Source organism: Electrona antarctica, assembly GCF_951216825.1.
Source record: "Electrona antarctica genome assembly, chromosome: 5".
Classification (NCBI taxonomy): domain Eukaryota; kingdom Metazoa; phylum Chordata; class Actinopteri; order Myctophiformes; family Myctophidae; genus Electrona; species Electrona antarctica.
Window position 1 is genome coordinate 44797979 of NC_136810.1, and position 19917 is coordinate 44817895.

The window sequence follows — 19917 nt, forward strand, 5'->3', positions numbered from 1 at the left end:
ACACTACACTACTCACAACTAAAGAAGACCAACTAAAGAGGTGGACAGAACACTTTAGAACACTGCTCAACAGACCACCCCCCCCCCCCCCCCCCCCCCAACAGACAGCCGATATCCCACCAGCCACAAACCTGGAGATAAACTGCAACCCCCCCACCAACTACCAACAATACTCAACAAAATACAAACATTCTTCAACCGCTGCCTCCGACGTCTACTAGGAATCTACTGGTCCAACACCATATCCAATGCAAACCTGTGGGACCTCACTATAGTCAAGACACCATAAGAAACACAGATCAGGAGGAGGAAATGCACATGGATAGGATTGACAGATACTGCGAAGACATATTTATTGATTGATGAATTTATTAACAGATTGGAGAATTACAGTAGCCTACATTTCAAGCACAACTCAAAACAAAACTAATTGTGGACGACACCATAAAGCATTACACTTGTTTACAATAGGGCCCACCATGTTCAATTCCTCATAACAATTAGAGACGTACAAATGTACTCTATATAGCAAAAAGGAAATCATCATAGGTAAAAAAGGAAAGAAACAAACATACATACATACATACATACAGTGAGGGGGAGGGGTGGGTGGGGGATTCAGGTTTTACGGGGGCCAGTTTCGAATTGCGGCAATCCGTAGGTGCCCTTTGAGAGCGGTTTTGAAGGAGTCAAGGGATTTGCATGTCTTAATGACTGTTGGTAGGGCGTTCCACATTTTGGTGGCATAGGAGCGAAAATAATTTAGTCCCTTGTTTGTGCCGAATCTGGGTTGCACATGGTTAGTTGCGTTCCCTCTGGTGTTATGGGTGTGGACTTCGTTGACATTAAGGAAGTATTTAGACAGGTACATGGGTATCTTGGTGAGATGCTGTACTCTGTCGTCAACCCTAAGCCATTCCAGTCTGTCAAAATGGGCAGGGGTGAGGTGGGTTTGAGGAGTGAGGCCAAGTAGTAACCTGACCAGTTTGATTTGGGAAGTCTGGAGCCTTGTTTTAAGGGCCTTTGAGGTGCTGTGGTACCAAGAGGTGCATGCATAGAAACCTTGTACTAGGGCTCCTGTTAGTTCAAGGTATTTTTGTTGACCAGTGAGGAGATCCTGTATAGGAATCTTGTTCTTTGGTTGACTTTTTTGATTACGTTGGTGGCCATTTTATCACCGGAAAGATTTGCCTCCAGGATGGAACCTAGGTAGGTAATTTCATCTTTTCATGTGATAATATTGTCACCCACTCTAATCAAGAAGTCATCAGCCTGAGATTACTATTTGAACCAAAAAGAATGGATTCAGTTTTTCCCAGATGTAAAGATAGTTTGTTATCAGCGAGCCAGGTGCAGATTCTACAGAGTTCAGAGCTGAGAGCCTTTTCAACCTGCAGCTTGTTCCTGTCCGAGAACAGCAGTGCTAAGTCATCTGCGAACAGGATCAAGTTGCAGTCACAGGCTGATGTCATGTCGTTAACATAACAAATCAATAACAAAACATTCACAAACATGGAACCTGCAAGGCAAGAGGAAGAGAGGAAGGCCTAAGAACCACAGAGCAGGAGATGAAGGCGCAAGGGCTGTCATGGCAACAACTGGAGCGGAGGGCACAAGACCGAAGGGGATGGAGGAGCCTCATCAATGGCCTATTTTCCTCAGGGAATTTAAAGGCCTAAGTAAGTAAGTGTGATAGGGCTTTATAATTCTGCTTTTGTGTGGCCACATAAAAACATAATTTTATCACTTTCTGTACACTTTTTTTTTAATGTTTTTTTTTTTTGTGGCTTTCACCTTTATTTTATTATTTTTGTAGAGGTGGGCTGACAGGAAATGGGGAGAGAGATGGGGGGGGGGGGGGTGACACGCAGTAATGGACGTCTTCCTCTTAGTATATTCACAGTACCTGATGAATATACTAATCACGGCACTCCATCTTTAACATTTGAGCAAAAGCTCACAGTAATAGGCCTACCACCTGCGTGCTCCTCACCATAGATATAAAAACTTAGATGCCTATCATTCGCCGCTGCAGTTCATTGGAGCGACCTGTATCGCAGGGAGGGTGGAAGTGCACCGGAGTATATCATCACAATGGCCTCTGATTTGCCTATACCGAAGGTCCGCTCTGTGACACACGCGGAAGCTTGCCCTCCCTGTAAGATGCGGTAAGATGCAGGTGTCGCCCAAGATACAGCCGCCCCAGAGCAGAAGGAGGCGTCTACCTTTCTATATCTATGCTTCCCACAGCATGCCTGGGTGCCATCTTTGGCAGGTTTGTCACACAATTAGCATGTATACAGTAGTAACAAGGTAAAGAGTGTGGTGTCATTGTACGTGTATTAAGTTATGTATTGATATCCGATCATAGGGTTTTAGTGGATGATAATTTGCAATACCTGTCCCTCTAAAGGGATTTTTTTAAATGAATATGATAATATAATACAGTGAGGTAACTGATTATGGCAAGATTCAGTCAAATATACACAGTATAACAAAACTAGTAGAGTGCAGCAGATCTCCGCCAGCCGCCAGGCCGGGTTGCCTAACCACCAGGTAATGCAAACTTTGGAAGCCAATCGTAGCCAATCCCAATGAAAATCTGTATGATTAGATCTTGATCACATGACTCCAGAAATGTGAATCAATTTGAGGAGTGGTAGCAAAACGCATTTTGAAGAAAACACAAAATGTCGTAAGCATTTATGTAATAACTGGGCGTAGCTAGGCTATTGCGTCATTATCCCCGTTATCCAAGGATTCCAGGGACCTTTCTCCTTTTTGATTTTGGTGAAAGGTTTTGTCATGGGGCAATGAACAACCGAATAACTGTTCATGGCAGCTTGTCGACAACATCCTCAGGCCATTCCCACAAACAGCTGAAGTAGTATGAAACAGTCACAAGTCAGAAACTTGTATACTGGACATTGAGGCATGATCGCTGCCCTTGTCAGAAGAGGTCTATCTGAGCAAAAGATGTTTAAGTTTAACAGAATGTAACTGTACAGTTGAAGCACTTGAAGGAGGTGGATCTGCTGCAGCTATTGATAAGTACATAAAGGCTGAGGTGCAAGTCCATTCAAACACAAGCATCACATAATGAAAATAAATCACGTTTGCCGCATTGACACCTCTTAAATTGTGTATTTTATTTAATAATGACTTTCTCCCAAAGACACATCGAAAACGACTGGTTGGCATGGGGCCAGGCAGTTACACCATAGGACAAACAAATGAGATTTTACAGATCTTGTTATAAAAGGGATGCCATATCTACTTATCCTCTGTCTCCAACGTTTTTTTCCACATATTTTGTTCCATTTGAAAATGTTTACCATGCACTTTAGTTGAGCAATTCAAATTGTTCTTTTCGTTGATGGTAATTAAGCAACCTGTCGTGGCCCACATACTTATTGCATAGCCAGACGCATACATACGCGGCACTATTTATATCCAGTTTGTATGTGCCTGTCACCTGCTTGAGATAATAAAGAGGTCTATTAGTGCGTTCATCTTCCTCCTCCCACCCAGCCCACAGAACACGTACAGTACATTGTCTGAGCCGGTGCTCCTGTGCCAACGAGGACGTGGTGGGCAGTGTTGCCATGTCCGCTTTTTAGAAGCGACTTTGGACTTTCTGTGAAGTTGCTTGTATATTGGTAGTTGCAGGGTGCGTTTTTTATTGGGGAGGGGTTGTTTCTAAAGTGTAGCTTAATTAGACTCGTCTCCTAATGTTTAAACTAGGGATCACGTATTTTTGCTACCGATCCGATTCCGATCATTTGATGTTGAGATCTGCCGATACCGATTTTTCCCGATCCGAGCTCTATATTTTTATAGAACACGTATGCCATATCACTAGTAGTATAATATCCAAAATCACAGACTATATCCATGTAGGCCTAAAGGACCTCCATCAGATTTATTTTGTGTGCCAGGGACCCCCATACCAGATTTGTGTTAAATTATTATATATATAAAAAAAAAAAAAAAAAATATATATATATATATATATATATATATATATATATATATATAGATCTGCTATTTTTGGAAAATAGCAGATCTACAAGCTCAGAACACACGGCACGTTGAGCTTGTAGATCTGCCATTTTCAAATAGCTAATGAATTAGTTTGCTCATATGTGGAGTGGCTTCTTTCGAGCTTTGTTTTCATAGACCCATGGTCGCTTATTTCTGTCGCAAAATCTGGCAACACTGGTGGGTGGGGTGTGGAGGGAGGGGGTGGACACAATGCTCATTTAGAGAGGATAGCTGGGGTGTCGCTTCAGATAAAGCGGATCCTCACACCTCATCACTGAGATGTGACTGGTTGGCTGGCTGCAGGCTGCTGCGCTCCCATCTATACCACGTTCTCCTTCCACCCACCGCCTCCTTTCTTCGCCTTCTTTCTCCCTGACATTCAATCTCTCGCCTACGATCTCCTTTCCCGTCTCTAAATAAATGTCCCCGACCGGTCTCGTCAAACCCCCCCATGCTTCTTTGTCCATTCTCTTCTCTCCCATCGCTTTCCTAACATTTCTCTATGTATGCCGATGTTTGAGTGGTGCTAGCCACTCCTATAGATGGCTATGTGTGTCCCTGCCTGTGTCCGTCCGTCCGTCCGAGCACAGAAATAGGAAATCACGTTTGTGTCACTGTTGCGCAGCCTAACACGCACACGCACGCACGCCAGGGAGGAGGGCTTGTACAGCACGAGTACAGTACAGCACCACTCAGTTCAGACGGGTCTGATTTTTTTTACTCAAGTGAAAGTAGCAATACCACATACTGTGAGAAAAAAAATGAAAAATCTCTGTTACGACTTAGGACTCGAGTAAAAGTTTTGTATTCAAAATGTTACTAATTGGCATCAAATATACTTACTGTACCAAAGTAAAGTGAAAGGAAGGCACTGGAGCAGTCTCAGACAATTAAAGCCTTCATATACAGCAGTGGTTTTCAACCTTTTTCATATCAAGGTTCATTATTTATTCAGCATTTGAGCCACGGACCACCATTTGATGAGATTTAGCCTCTCTCAACCCCAAACGTTCTTTCCCAGTCTTTTCTGGCAATAACAGAAATCCAGATAGGGCCACGCACAGGGTCTCTTTGCATCTGGTTTGGACCCATCAGCCATCACATAACAGACCCAGGACTGGATGGAATTATGGGATGTATGGAGCAGGCCATTCACATACGTAAATGATATATAGGCCTATATATATATACACCCATGTGAAGTGAGGGGCGCTCTTATCATCTTACAACATCAATTACAACATAATGTTTGTTTAAGCAACGGGTGCTAATGTTCGTTTCAGTCCTCAAAACAAACATTAAATTTCTCTTTATTGTCTATGGCGTTTTCTTAAACAAGCATCATTAAAGCTGTATTATAGGAGGGGCTAGCGCCCCTCAAAAATCTAAATCCTTATCCCACAATTTTGTAAGCCATTTTCCAACCGGTGCCAATAGAGGGTATGCGCATGGATAACGTGAATGGCAGATCGAGTGGCAAATCGAGTGGCAAAGTGAGCGACAAAATGAATTTAATGTTTAAAGTAATTTAATGCAATCAAATAAGACTTTTCTGTTTGGATGTATGGGCTGTCAATGCCAGAAAGTATTTTTTTGCCACACAGTAAGCATTCCCCCATAACTTCCGGGTATGATGATGATGTCACGCGCATACCAAGGGCCTTTCTCGGCCCCACCCCTCTCCCACTGTTTATATTGTGTTTAGTTTCCAAGATGGCCGCAGCACCAGGAGGGGGTGGGGCGGAGGTGAGCGGGCGGGGTCGACATATGCCCTTACTGAGCTGCATTCAAGACACTTGCCTTGTGTCTGACACCTGACTTGTATCTGAACACAGCTTTGATGGATGTGTTCTGCCCCCCTCCCCCATCAAACGCCCATTAAACACAGACACAAGACAGGTGTCTTGAATGTGTGAACGCAGCCCAGTAAGGGCATATGTCAACCCCACCCCACCCGCTCACGGCAAAAAATAATTTAGGATTTCAATTCAATATAGCAAAACTCAAAACGCGTCGCAGTGCGACGTGTTTTGAGCTTGTAGAAATATAGTGGCTAGAGTGTGGAAATATAGTGGCTGTCAAAGTTGCCCATGCACCCCGTAAATACATTACAGTCATTTTGACAGCACAATTATAAAACACACCTCAAAACTACTTGAGTAAATAATGTACCACGTTACTTTCGCTGACTAAGTGTTACAGGGGACTTCATTAATTGGCATAGAAGAATGCACTTGAGGGGAAATGTTAACAAAGATGACTAACGCCATGGTAACAGTAGGGGGTGGTTTTCACAGCCCTGCTCAAAATAGAAGCTCAAAATTCTGCATGCAGTGTCTGAAGTTACAGAGATGAAACCACAGATGATTTTGACAAGGTTCACGGATGATGATGATGATGATGAGGTGGTGAGGTGATCACTGATTTACATTGTTTTATCTTGATTGTTTTATTCCACTTTGGCAATGTAAACGTATGTTTTCTCATGCCAATAAATCTCCTTTGAATTGATCATTTGAATTGAGAGAGATTGAGATTTCACAATTGCTTTGGCAATGTAAACATATAGCCTATCCCAAGCCAATAAAGCCCCTTTGAATATGAGAGAGAGAGAGAGAGAGAGAGAGAGAGAGAGAGAGAGAGAGAAATCTGGTATTATGCCCAACATTAAGTACTATACACAAATAGTTTTCATAACAACATACCAAACGTCAGGCGCACTTGAAGCGGACACAGGCCAGAGGCAACATTAGTGTCTTGTGTGTCAGGTTCCTGGACCCTTGCCCTGAGTCCACTGCCCTTTACTGTGGCTAATCTTTTGGCTGAAGAGTGCCCACTCACAGTCTCCTCCCAGCAAGACCATGCGAGACTCAGGGCTGATAGATGCCACACACAGCTGCGTTTGACCTAGAGACAATGAAATGTCCTGGAAGCTAGTGCTGTCACGCTTAGACATTTAAGATGACGATCAGCAGTTAGTTAATTAGTCACACAAATAATTGCGATTAACGTTTTAATTGGGGATTTTTTTGTTTGTTTGCATTGAACAATGGAACGTTACAATTTGTATTTCACTTTGCCTTTTAGGCTTCGTAATCACACATTGTGCAGGGCAGATATGACAAATAAAGAAACAAAGGAAATTAAGTAATCATTTATTTTCTTTCCAAATAAATTACAAAATAGCGTAAATTGTTGATCTACAAGCTGCTTACAACACATCACTTTGTGATGTGTTGTAAGCATTTGAAAAGCTTGTAGATCTCCTAAAGGTTGACAATTATGCAAAAATAATTGTGATTATCTCAAATAATTGCAATTAGGCGATTATTGTGACAGACCGCCACAGCAGCTTTTGACTTTCAGACAACAATACTTCACAGCTGCTATCTGATGAATGATTACTATATACAATTTGATTGGTTGTCTAAACCTACTGTTGTGTATTTAATGAATGTCAGCCTATTCTCAAACTATGCCTGAAGAAGGCCGAAAGGCCGAAACGTTGCTATATGACTCTTTAAAATAAAGTTCTTGAACCAGCAAGTGGCAGTGTGCGGGTCTCTCCTCCTTCCAGACAACAATACTAAAATAGCCTGGAATCAGTTTCTTACGGTTGAATCCATCTTAAATCACAATAGACTATTTTCACGCGGCACAGCGCCGGTCATTGGAGTTTCCCACTGTTATGGGCAGTGGGAAACGGAAAAATGGCCACCATGTGAATATGTGACCAAATTTGACTGAGAGACTGCCATTGGATTTTTTTTAATTTTCGTTTTTTCCATGTCATATGAAAGCAGGGAAATTGACATATTGGTTGTTCAGTTTGACCAACCAGTCAAGATATGGCTTATAGAGTAATGTCTTGCAGAAAACAGCGAGTTGAGAAAACAGGCTTGAAAGGTTCACTTCTGTGGTCTCTAACATTACACCTAGCTACATGTTTAAAGGTATATTCAGTGATTTCGCTTCATTCAAATATCACTTATTTTTTTATTTTCTTTGGATAATCCTCCCTACTATAGAGTGTGCTGATCATATAAGCAGTTCCTCCCTGTCCCCAGTGAGCCCCTGGAGTCAAAAAACTAGTTTCAGTTTCAGTTTCAGTTTTGGTGGCGGGTAGCAAAGCCTTCATCCAATCAGGATGAGAGGGGCCTTCCTCCAATCATGTGTGGGGGCGGGCCTTGGTGCACATGCTGTTGCACTTCCCCCCACTGTAGAGCTGATGCATATAAATTTAGATAAGGGAAGGATCGAAGACCAATCAATCATCTGGACTCTGGAGGAGTCCCGTTGAGGAGAATTTGTAAGAATGTAATAGAGTACAAATACTCAAGAAGTCAGAATTAAGGACTGTAAACCTTTTAAACCAGTGAATATTAACCTTATCTTTACTGTTATAATGTTCAACTGTAACTCTATAGTAATACCTTTTAAGGATAAATACTTTAGAGGAAAACTATAATACTAAAAGGAGAGAATAGGCAGAGTAAAAGTATCGGAGTATACCAGAATACCTTAGAATGAGTTTGACACCAGACACGGAAGAAAGAAGTCCACACCAGAGCTAATGATTTTCCATTTGATATATATTACAATCACATCGGGAGAGAAATGGCAGGTCCGTACAGCGTTAAAACGATCTCTCACTGACACATCATCAGTGACAACATTTTATACTACATAAGTCATAACATCATTTTCACATGGGGAAGTAATGCATTTGGAGTTCAGAGGGTAATCAAAAAGTGAATTATGGCGACACCTATTGCCGGGAGGTTCACTTGGGACAGTACAACTGACGTGGCAAATCACACTTCCGGGAATCCAGAAAGTGTGACCAAAGGGAAACGTAGTTCTTTTAAATGTAGATGTAGTTTATAACTGGTTACTGACTAGTTAGTAGGAGACAATTTGTCTGCTCTGGCACCGTACCAAGGCCGAATAACATGTTTTTCACCAGAGGGGCAGATAATGCAAGACGTCAAACAGGAGAAAACAATCTTTTATCTTACTCGCTGACTGGGGGAGAGTGAGATTTAATACTATCTGTTTTACGCTGGGGCAGAAATTATATGTAAACTCAGTGGGATACAGGGCATGAAAAATACATAGTTATTGAGAACATGGAAACTACCATCCACCAAAAATAACAGATCTACAGATCTAATAACTCAAAATTATCCATCAAGAGCGTGTGCATGTGCACATTTTGTTACCGGGGCGGACTGGGTGGTTTTCCAAATCACCCAAATCACTGAATGCTCCTTTAAGCATTTATTTCATATTTACATCATACAACAACAGCTGTGGGCGCGGCTTCAGTTTAGGTGGGTGGTGCTAAGGTTAAAACTATGTATACTTAGGGTGGGTGTGGCCACATTTTAACACTTTCTGTACACTGGCACTCCGTCTTTAAACTTGTAAACTGATCAATTCTGAGTGATGTAGTATAAAGAAGAAAATGTAACCGAAGAAAAGAACAAATAACGCATGAAATATAGTAGGCTACCCGTAATTCCATACTTGCCGTAGCCTACATTTAGGTCTTGTGATGATGACTAATCTCTCAAGATAGATTCTGCTAAACAGCAGAGTTGTGACCCCAGACTAGAGTCAAAATAAACAAAACATAATTTACACAATGGATTCCCAGATTGGAGGATTACTGTATTAAAAAGGACAGGCAGAGATCCAGAATGCTCTGCAAGACTTTGCAGTAGATTGAAATGAATGTGAGTGACATTACAGCAGAAGTTAGATGAGGTGAACTTGTGAGCAGCTGCAGTCATGTGGAGTAGCGATAGGACAGATCAACAATCCAGTCACCTCTTCTGACCCCCAATTTAGTACTGTACTTAAAGGAGCATTCAGTGATTTGGGTGATTTGGAAAAAAACCCGGTCCACCCCGGTAACAAGATGTGTACATGCACACGTTCTACAGTGGGGGAAGTACAACAGACCAACAGCACGTGCACCAAGGCCCGTCCCACTCGATCATGATTGGAGGAAGGCCCCTCTCATCCTGATTGGATGAAGGCTTTGCCACCCAAAGCCCAAACCGAAACTAGGGTTTTTTGACCCCAGGGGCTCACTGGGGACACTCCTTATATGGTCAGCACACTTTATAGTAGGGAGGATTATCCAAAAAAATAAGACAAAATAAGTGATATTTGAATTAAGTGAAATCACTGTACAATTGAGGAATTTGTACTTTCCTTGAGTATTTCCAATTTCCAATTCTACATCTCAGAGGCAAATATTGTACTTTTACTCCACTACATGCATTTGAAAACTTTAGTTGCTATATAAAATATAAATTAATCACAGCCCTACTCAATATACTGTACACTTCGTCCATTTGAAAATTGCCTATCTCACACACTCACAATGTGTCGCAGTATTTCTACAGTGCAGTATTGATACTTTTACTTGAGTACTTTGAGTACTGCCTTCGACTCCCCCCCCCCCCCCCCCCAACCTAATAAATTGCACATAAAAAAGGAAAAATAATAATAAAATAAATCTGCTTTGATGGGAAGCTGTCCCTTGCCATTATTATTTATGTCAGTAGATAATAGTGCCAGCCCTGGGGCAATGTCAATAGCTTCCAATCACCAATGACCTGTCATCGAACGCACGGACACGGACGGACACACACACACACACACACACACACACACACACAGTAAAATAATAACTAGGGCAGACAGTAAACAGTGGAGTGGTTGTTTTCATGCTAAGTATGCACTGCTGTATGTACCTTGGGTTGTGTGCACTGAGAATGTCTTTGGCAGACTTCAAGCTTCATAGTGTAAAGACACTGCTGGGGCTTGTGAAGTGCTGATGTTAGCAGAAGCATTGACGCAGGTGGCACTCTTTTAGGAGCCGTGTGCGCTGGCTGAATGTCACCCTTAGGATAACCAGCCTGGCAAACCCAGGGAGCGATGCAAGAGACACAGCAGCTATAAGACTAGCACACGTACGCGTGCGTAGACTACTTCAACAGTTGGAGTGTGTACTCTCTTTGTAGAGACACTTGAAAGGGAGATAATTTACTTTAGACTTGTTATTTTTGAAATGTACAGCCTGATTTCTATTTAAGATGGACGGTGTGCCACACCAAAAATAGTTGATCTATTTTTTTGTTGCAGGACAGTCGGAGTATAAATTAGGCATGATACTGCAGACGATTTGAAGAACTTCGTCATATTAGTATGCAGATGTATTGTCATTACAGTTGGAGGCCATCGATATTGTCCTTTTTTTTGCTGAGGTTTGCGTGATCTGCGCAAAAAGACAGTTAACCCATTTTGGGCGGGAACCCCTTTTGGTGTTTTAAACATTATGTTATAATTTAGCTATTGAAAAATAGCAGACCTACAAGCTCGTAGCGCGCCACTCTGCTATTTTTGAAAAATCGTGAAAATATTTATTTCAGAAAACTGGAGGATTTAGAAGGATTTTTTAAAATGTTGAGGTCAGGCCTAAATGGGTCAAATGATAAGGGACAATATCGGTGGCACCCAACTGTATGTTTGCAACATTCAAAAGGTGCAAACGTTCCATGGGAATCAAAAGAGAATGTCTGGAAATGAATCATTTGAGATGCAGCTCAACACTAACAGTATGTCAACTCAAAATAAGGCAATCATTTAATTTATTGAAATTGTAGTCTCAAAAATTCCAATGAAAAGTTGACAGAATTTAACTACATTTCCATTCCAATTCTAGCTGCTATACCATTTAATTCAGCTACCAAAATCGCACATTTTGGTCCTTCTATATCTTGCAGTTTGTTGAATTCTCTTTTACCACAAAATAAACCTATAGTAATATATACACAACATGGACATGGTTGCATAGAATTATTTCTAGTGTGAAAATATTCTTTGTATTCAATCCTGAATGTGATTAGTTCATTCACATGTCATATCATGACAGACAAAACCAAATAACAAATAGCAGCCATTTTTGTCCAACACTGCGTTCTTCACCACAACCGATTATCGTTCAGAATCCGTTTTTAGTTGAAACAGTACACCCTTCCCTTAGTTCAGTGTTTCCCAAACTTTTTCATGTCAGTGACCCCCAAATTGACACTAATTAGCTCGTGGACCCCCATTTGAAGAGATATGCCAGGGACCCCCATAAGAGAAGATTTTTACAGCCCTGGCAGTGATTCTCCATCCATTTAATTTCAAGGACCCCCATCTCTGGGACCCCATTTTATATTGTAAAATCAATCTTAATTTAACTCTTGGTTCCATTTGTACACTCTCAGAGTTACAGACCCATAAGGGTCCATTTGGTTCCAAACTATCATTTAGCTGGGGACCCCGTGGAACTCCATCAAGGATCCCTGGGGGTCCCCGGACCCCACTTTGGGAACCACTGCCTTAGTTGACCACATTCTCAAGGGTTCTATACAAGGCCGCCTCCTGTTTTCAGTATTCACTGATCACTGTACTAAACATCTTCACCAAAATAGTCTACATGCTCACTTATTTGCAAGGACCCCCTTGCAAATACCAAATGGACACTTACGGGTTCCATTTGTACACTCTCAAAATTACATGTTAAGGTCATTCAGGGCTAGCTCTTTATGCATTTCTGGTAATAATATATTGTCCTCTGATTTTGTATGTCCGTGGCAAAAACAGAATTTGTGTCCACCACAAGCCGGCATGACGATGACCCCTGGGCAGGTCACATGTGTAGGTCAGCCAGTTTCCTCTTGCGGTAATTGAGAACCAGATTAGAGGCGGTGAGCTGCGACGCGCGGCCCTTCTCCCAGCTCTGGAACCCGTTGAGGCCACTCTGGCCGGACCTAAACAGCGCCTTCTCCAGGCAGTCCAGGCGCTGCACCAGCACTGACGTGTCCTCATTGTAGGCGTTCTGGGAGGAGTCCATCGTCCGCCGGAACCGACCGATGAACGTCTGACGGAACAAATGGGGCGGGGGGGAGAGGTTCTTATATTCTAAAAGGTGCATTCAAACCTGAAGATATACATCGTTTCTAGTCGCTTCATTCGCTTCACTTTGGTCGCGCTGGTAAAAACATATTTCCCGTCGCTTGTCTGCGACGCGACCGTGGGAAAAATCACCATTCGACACAACCCGGCCCGGCCGGTCACTGTAGCCTGTTCCCTGGGGATGACCTGGTCCTCCCCGCTTGGATGTCACGTCAATAATACTGTTTGTTGACTCAAATATCAATTTGAGGGCTTGTTTTGTTTGCAGACATACAACAGATAGAAAATGTACAAGGGGAGCTCATTTACCATGTACATTTAACTCTATATGATATGCATATTGTGCACTATGACACACAAAATGTCAGCGGACAACATCAACACTGATTCGCAGTCAGGATTCACGCAATGGGTGGAGTCGGGGGGGGATTGGATTTGGATTTTTCCAGCTGGGGCAAAGATACTAGGCCGTTCGCGTTGCCCAGTTCGCCTCATTCGTGGGACGTCTCATCTTTGCATTGACTTTATGCAATCCCCAGCAGTGAGCCCAGTGTCTCTGATGTCATGGACACTGGGCTCACTTACTTCCTGGACTACATGTTGTCTCAGTAAGACAGCCCTCCCCAATGGAGCAGTGCACCAAAGTATTATGGGAATAATACTTTCAAGTGTCTCTACAAAGAGAGTACACACTCCAACTGTTGAAGGCTCAGGGGTAGAGTGGCTGGATGGGAACCGCAAGGTTGCCAGTTCGAACCCAGGCTCCCCCAGAGTTAGTGTCGAAGTGTCCTTGAGCAAGACACTGAACCCCTAATTGCTCCCGATGTGCAGGTTGGTACCTTGCATGGTTTCCTCCGGCATCGGTGTATGAATGTATGTGTGTGACTGGGTGAATGAAATGCACAATCTATGTAAAGCACCTTGGATAAAGGCGCTATATAAATGCACCATTTACCCTTTTATAATAAGCTTTTGAAAATAGCAGATCTACAAGCTCACAATGTGTCGAATGATTCAGATTGCATGCTTTACAGGGTATGCGCATGCATAAAGTGAATGGCAAATCGAGTGGCAAAGTGAGTTTAACATCGTTTAATGCAATCATATTGGACTATTCTGTTTGGATGTATGGGCTGTTGAGGCCAGAAAGTCGTTTTTTGCCACTCGGTAGGCGTTCCCGCATAACTTCCAGGTTTGATGATGATGTCACACACATACCCTCTATTTTCAAATGGCCGAAATGAAGTTGTTTATCTATGTTTTGTAATAATAAAATCAAACTCTACAAAGTAACTATTAACTAAAGTTTTCCAATAACTGTAGTGGAGTAAAAGTACAATATTTGGATCGGAGGTGGAGCGGAGTAAAAGTAAAACTATTGGAAATTGTTAACACTCCACCACTGGACAACGGTCTAGTCTAGTGCTATAGGACAGTGGTTCCCAAAGTGTTCCCAAAGTGAGGTAAAGTTCATATTCAGACTAGAGAGCTCCAACGGTCATGCATTACTTCCATAGGTGACTTGATTTTTACTGTAAACTTAGGTTCATGAATATAACCTTGAAACTTCAAATCAGAGCACATGTAAACCTAAATTCATTGGCCCTTCATAATCTTGCCTGATTCACTTAAAGTGCCCATGGCACACATGATTAAGAGATTCAAAAGACACAGAATTTCATCATATACATAAAACCACGAGGGAGAAAACTCTTAAGATTGGAGGCAGGGCATCTCAAATCTCATACAAAACCTCCCAATGCATTGTGTGACAAGAGTTTGCTTTCTATATGCTGGACAAATGCCGCTAGCCAAAGTGAAACATATTTTTTTATTAATATTACGCAGGTCGTGGTGGTGATTTTCCAAGAGTGAGCTCTTGACTTTGGGAAGTCTTTAATGCCAAATTGTTGCATTCTATTCAAACATAATAAAGTGAAATATCGACAAAGTTCCCCTTTAACCCGATATTGTCACACAGTCAAACACGTTTAGAAGATGGGCAAGAATCCAACATAAGATTTTCTTAAAGGCCATTCGCAGAGTCCTGCAAGGTTAAAAACAATGAAGATAATGTCATCTTACAGGGCACATCTACCCTTTGTCTCTGTCAGATCATGTGATCACAGCCAATCTGCCTGGCAACTGCATCCATCAGTCAGTCAGTTCCCTGCTGCAGTCTACCAGTCTATATGATCCAATGTTGCCCTCTGGTGGTGGAATATCAAAATAACATTCCCTAATGAATGTGTGTGCAGCATGGGTGCAGTCTGTGGATTTGAAAGTTACTGGCAATATCCAATCTGTCTCATGTTGACAGAAAATGTAATGACACTCGATCCAGCACGGTCTGCTTCAAAGAAAAGGGTAACAAAACGTACATTTACGACCCAGACACAGAATGCATTTTCGGGAAATGGCACTTGAAAAAAAATGATTATACTGTTTTAGAGAAATGTATTAAATGCAATATTTTGAGGGGGAAAGTTTTTACTTAAAATGGTGCATTGCATTCTTGTGTCTGTAGCTATTACATTAGCCAGTTTATGCGGCAGAAAGCTTAGCAATAAGTACAACTGATTAAGCTAGCCTGATGTGACACCATGGGAAGGTGTGCATTTATTTATTAGACCCAACAGTTGGAGTCAGACTACACATTGAGTTCAGTGGTGGAAAAGGTTCTCGCATATATTACTTAAGTAAAAGTATCAATACTGCAATGTAGAAATACTCTGTTACAAGTAAAGGTCTGGAATTCAAAAGTGCAAAAGTATTGGTATCAAAATGTATTTAAAGTACCAAAAGTAGAAAGTACTCATTATGCAGAATGTCCCGTTTCAGGTTTTCAAATGTATAAAATCTGTATATAGGGTATATAGGGTTGAAGTTCATGACCGAAAGAATAAGGTCGCGAATACAAGCGGCCAAAATGGGTTTTCTTCGACGGGTGGCTGGCAGCTCCCTTAGAGAAGTTCATTCACACGAGAGAGAGGCTTAGGTGGTTCGGGCATCTGGTTAGGATGGTCCTCGAGGCACGTCACTGAGAAGAGACCCCTGGGAAGACCAAGGCACAGTTGGAAGAAACACATCGACTCACTAGCCTTGGAACGTCTCGGGATCCCCCAGGAGGAAGTCACTAATGTTGCTCTGGAGGGGGAAGTCCGGAAGCTGTAGCCCCCTCGACCCGACTACGGATAAGCGGTTGAAGATGGATGGATGGAAGGGTTGAAGTATGTTTTGTAATCATAATCATAATCTACAAATTAACTACCAACTAAAGTTTTCAAATAATTGCAGTGGAGTAAGAGTACAATATTTGCCTCTGAGATGTAGTTGAGTAGAAGTAAAAGTATTGGAAATTGTAAATACTCAAGTAAAGTACAAATACCTCAAAATTGTACTTAAGTACAGTACTTAAGTAAATGTACCGAGTTACTTTCCACCACTGCAGACAGACATTGAGTTATTTAGCACCGAGCTCCCTTGCTGAGCTCCTTGGCAGTTGGCAGATGTGCTTGCTTGATGAGTGCCAACACCTCATCCACTAACCCTTTTGTAATGAAATAAATATGCATCATGCATTCTGGTACTTTCAATACAAATAAATAATGACTTGAGATTTTACTTCACTGCCACTTAGAATGTAAAATGAAGATCAAACAAAGGTTAATTTAAGGTAAACGAATGAGGCCATAAACCCAAAATCACAGAGGCGTGGAAGTGACGGTTCAGGCAAGGTAAAATCGTAAATGTCCTAAATGAGTGCAAATGGTTTGACCGTGTGCATGAGTGTGTGATTGTGTGCTAGCTTTGTGTTGTTTCTGTGGATAAGTACTGTCTAGGGTAAGGTTACATTCACAACAGTGGCGCTATGCATAACTATTAGTTTCCTCCTGAGTAAAATAACATGGTGTTTTCTGCATCCTTGTGAAATTGTTTCAACATTTTATGTGGGTGGCTAAATGATTTATCGACCAAAATGATGTTTTGAATGACATTTTGTTCACGGTATTCACCTGCAGTAGTGTCAATTTCGCCGACTAACACTATGACGAAAACTGTTCGGCGATTAACTTTTGTCCACTGACAAAACCTAACTAAAAACTAAGCCATGATGATTAAAACTATGACTACCAGTAAATATACTGACAATTTCGTCAACAAATGTACAAAACAAAAAATATTAGGGTGGGACTAGTGGAGATCATTTTATGTTCGGTTGCGAATTTCAGCATGCAACAAAGCATGCAAGCAAGTGTAAAATCTGACATTACGACACCATCAAGGCCCTCCAAAACCCATTTTAGTCAACAAAACCGTATAATATTTAGTCAACTAAAAGTAGACTAAAACATTTCAGGCGACTAATATATGACAAAAACTAAAGGAAGTTTTATTCAAAAGACGACTATGACTAAAACTATATCAAAATGTCCTGTGAAAAATCAACACCGACTGACCTGCAGTAGTGTGTGCGCGATGTCGGGGTTCTCTGGGCTGTCGAAGTGCAGCATCTGGGAGCCCAGGCCGTAGTAGTACGGCCCCATCTTGTTCAGGTCCACTACGGTGGGGTCTGCGTTGAACACGGTCCTCCACCCCTCTCGGTACACCTTAGGAACCTCCACCGACACCACCTTCCGCTTCCTCTCGTACAGGCCTTTTACCAGCCACAGAGGAAGCTCCATCTTGGTACCCTGAGATGAAGGAGACAACCCTAACGCATTTAGACCCGAGGCAGATACAGAAAGAAATGTCTTCTAAATCCTAAAAGTTTTCCGAAAAACCTATGTTTTCTATGTCAGTGGTCTTCAGAAGCAAAGATTTGAGTTAAAAACGTTCACTGTGAAAGAAATTAAGAATATATATTCAAAGATTTGCATTCATTTTCATGATTTTTCAAGCTCGTAGTGAGGTGCTCGGTGCTGCACAATCGTCAGACTCATAATCATTTCCATGTTGGGAATTATTGAAATTATTGAAGATATTTGTCGTATCTGCCCTGTGCCACTGTCTGACATCGCCGCTGAAAGGAGAAAGAGAATGGCTGGGCAGTGGGCACATACTCCGTCTGCCAAGAGAGAGACCGGCAAGTGCGGCAATGGACTGGATGCCAGAAGGTGGAAAGAGGAAGAGAGGGAGGCCAAAGAAGACATGGAGACAGACAGCAAGGAAGACCTAAACCAGATCAGCTGGCATGGAGCAAGAAGGGTCACCAGAGACTGGAGAAAATGGAGAGGACTCGTTGCCCAATGTTCCAATAGGAACTAAGTCTAAGTACCATTAAGTCTGCCCTGTGCACCTGTTGTTTGCGAAGCCTAAAAGCCTAATCATGTTCCAATGTTCAATGCCAAGAACACAATTCAATTGTTATTCGCAATTATTTTTGTGACAATTAATCATCCAGTAAAATTTGTAATGGTGACCTAGATCAGTGGTTCTCAAACAGTGGTCCGGGGACCACCAGTGGTCCTTGAGGTGGTCCCCAGGTGGAACCTTATAAATCTTTAACTATTGAGAGCGAAAAATGAAACCAACAAAATGTAACCAAACAACTAAATATCTAAGTTTTAAGTCCGAGTCTAAATCTCATGGTGGTCCGTGTGGGTCAAAGGCCATATAGTATTTTGAAGCCAATACTTTTGTACTTTTGTACTTTTTTTTTACTCAAGTACATTTTGAATTCCGGACTTTTACTTGTAACAGAGAGTATTTCTAAATAGCATGCCAGTATTGATACTTTTATGTTGTAAAACATCATGTTTTTACTTTTTCCACCGCTGACTGTCTGTGTTACTTGGATTGATTGAAGTATTTATTAACGGTTTGCAGAATTACAGTACATTTCAAGCACACAACTCAATACAAAAACTGTTAACTGTGGACGACACCTAGCCTAAGATTTAGCTCTGGTCCATAGCCTTACTGCTTCTATCATAGAAGCAGTAAGGCTATGGACCAGAGGTCCAGAGCTAGCCTAAGATTTAGACTCTCGTAGACGTAGATATATTAATATCGATTCTAATTTCTACTGACTTAACGCTATCCGACACTCGCGAACCACTTTACGACATGTCAGAATCGATAAATACATCTACAGCTTTACACTTGTTTACAATAGGGTCTAGCCCCATATGTGCCCTCTCCCTACGCTCATTCTGTAGCTCGAATGAGCGTAGGGAGAGGGCACATATGGGGCTACAATAGGGTCCACAATTTTCAATTAATCAGACGATGAATATAATACTGACCTCGGGGATGTCCTGCGTGTCACTGGACTTCTCCAGGAATCCAAGCCGTAGGAAGGAGCACTCCGTCCGGCTGGGAAGTCTCTCGTGGGACAGCAGAATGTCGTCGATGGAGAAGAAATTCTCCTCCATCCCCACGCCGGGCGGCACGGGGAGATATGACTGCTGCTGCGCGTCCATTTACAGTCAAACAGTGGCTCTAATGTGGTTATTATTAATATTATTGGTCTCACACAGACTGCAGCTGCCTGTCAACCTGCCGTCAACACACTTCTCCCTCCACTTCCTGGTTCCTTTCTTGTTTTAGCGCGCGTCGCCGCCACGGACAGTGTTGCCAGGTTTTGCGAGAGAAACAAACAACCTAGGTCAGTGGTTCCCTTTTTTTCCCTCCCTGGAAATAAAAACGTCTGGGTTTCCGAGGCTAGTGGTTCCCAAACCTTTTCATGTCAAGGACCCCCAAATTTACACTAATTAGCCCGCGGACCCCCAATTGAAAAGATATGCCAAGGACCCCCATAAGAGAAGATTTGTACTGCTCTAGACTAGCAGTGATTCTCAACCCGATTAATTTCAAGGACCCCCAGTTTGACATGCATTAGTCTAAGCGGACCCCCATTGAATGGCTTTTATATCTCTGGGACCCCCAATT

The 19917-nt window shown here is 42.1% G+C and overlaps 1 protein-coding gene across 1 annotated transcript; it reads right to left on the minus strand.

The window, feature by feature from the left end:
* Nucleotides 1-11691: 11691 nt before the first annotated feature.
* gins3 (GINS complex subunit 3) lies at nucleotides 11692-19579 on the minus strand. The gene is made up of 3 exons (XM_079501407.1): nucleotides 19272-19579; nucleotides 17484-17717; nucleotides 11692-12988 (listed from the first exon to the last, which is right to left on the minus strand). The coding sequence occupies exons 1-3, from the start codon at nucleotides 19446-19448 to the stop codon at nucleotides 12758-12760; spliced, it is 642 nt and encodes a 213-aa protein (XP_079357533.1). The 5' UTR covers nucleotides 19449-19579; the 3' UTR covers nucleotides 11692-12757.
* Nucleotides 19580-19917: the final 338 nt, after the last annotated feature.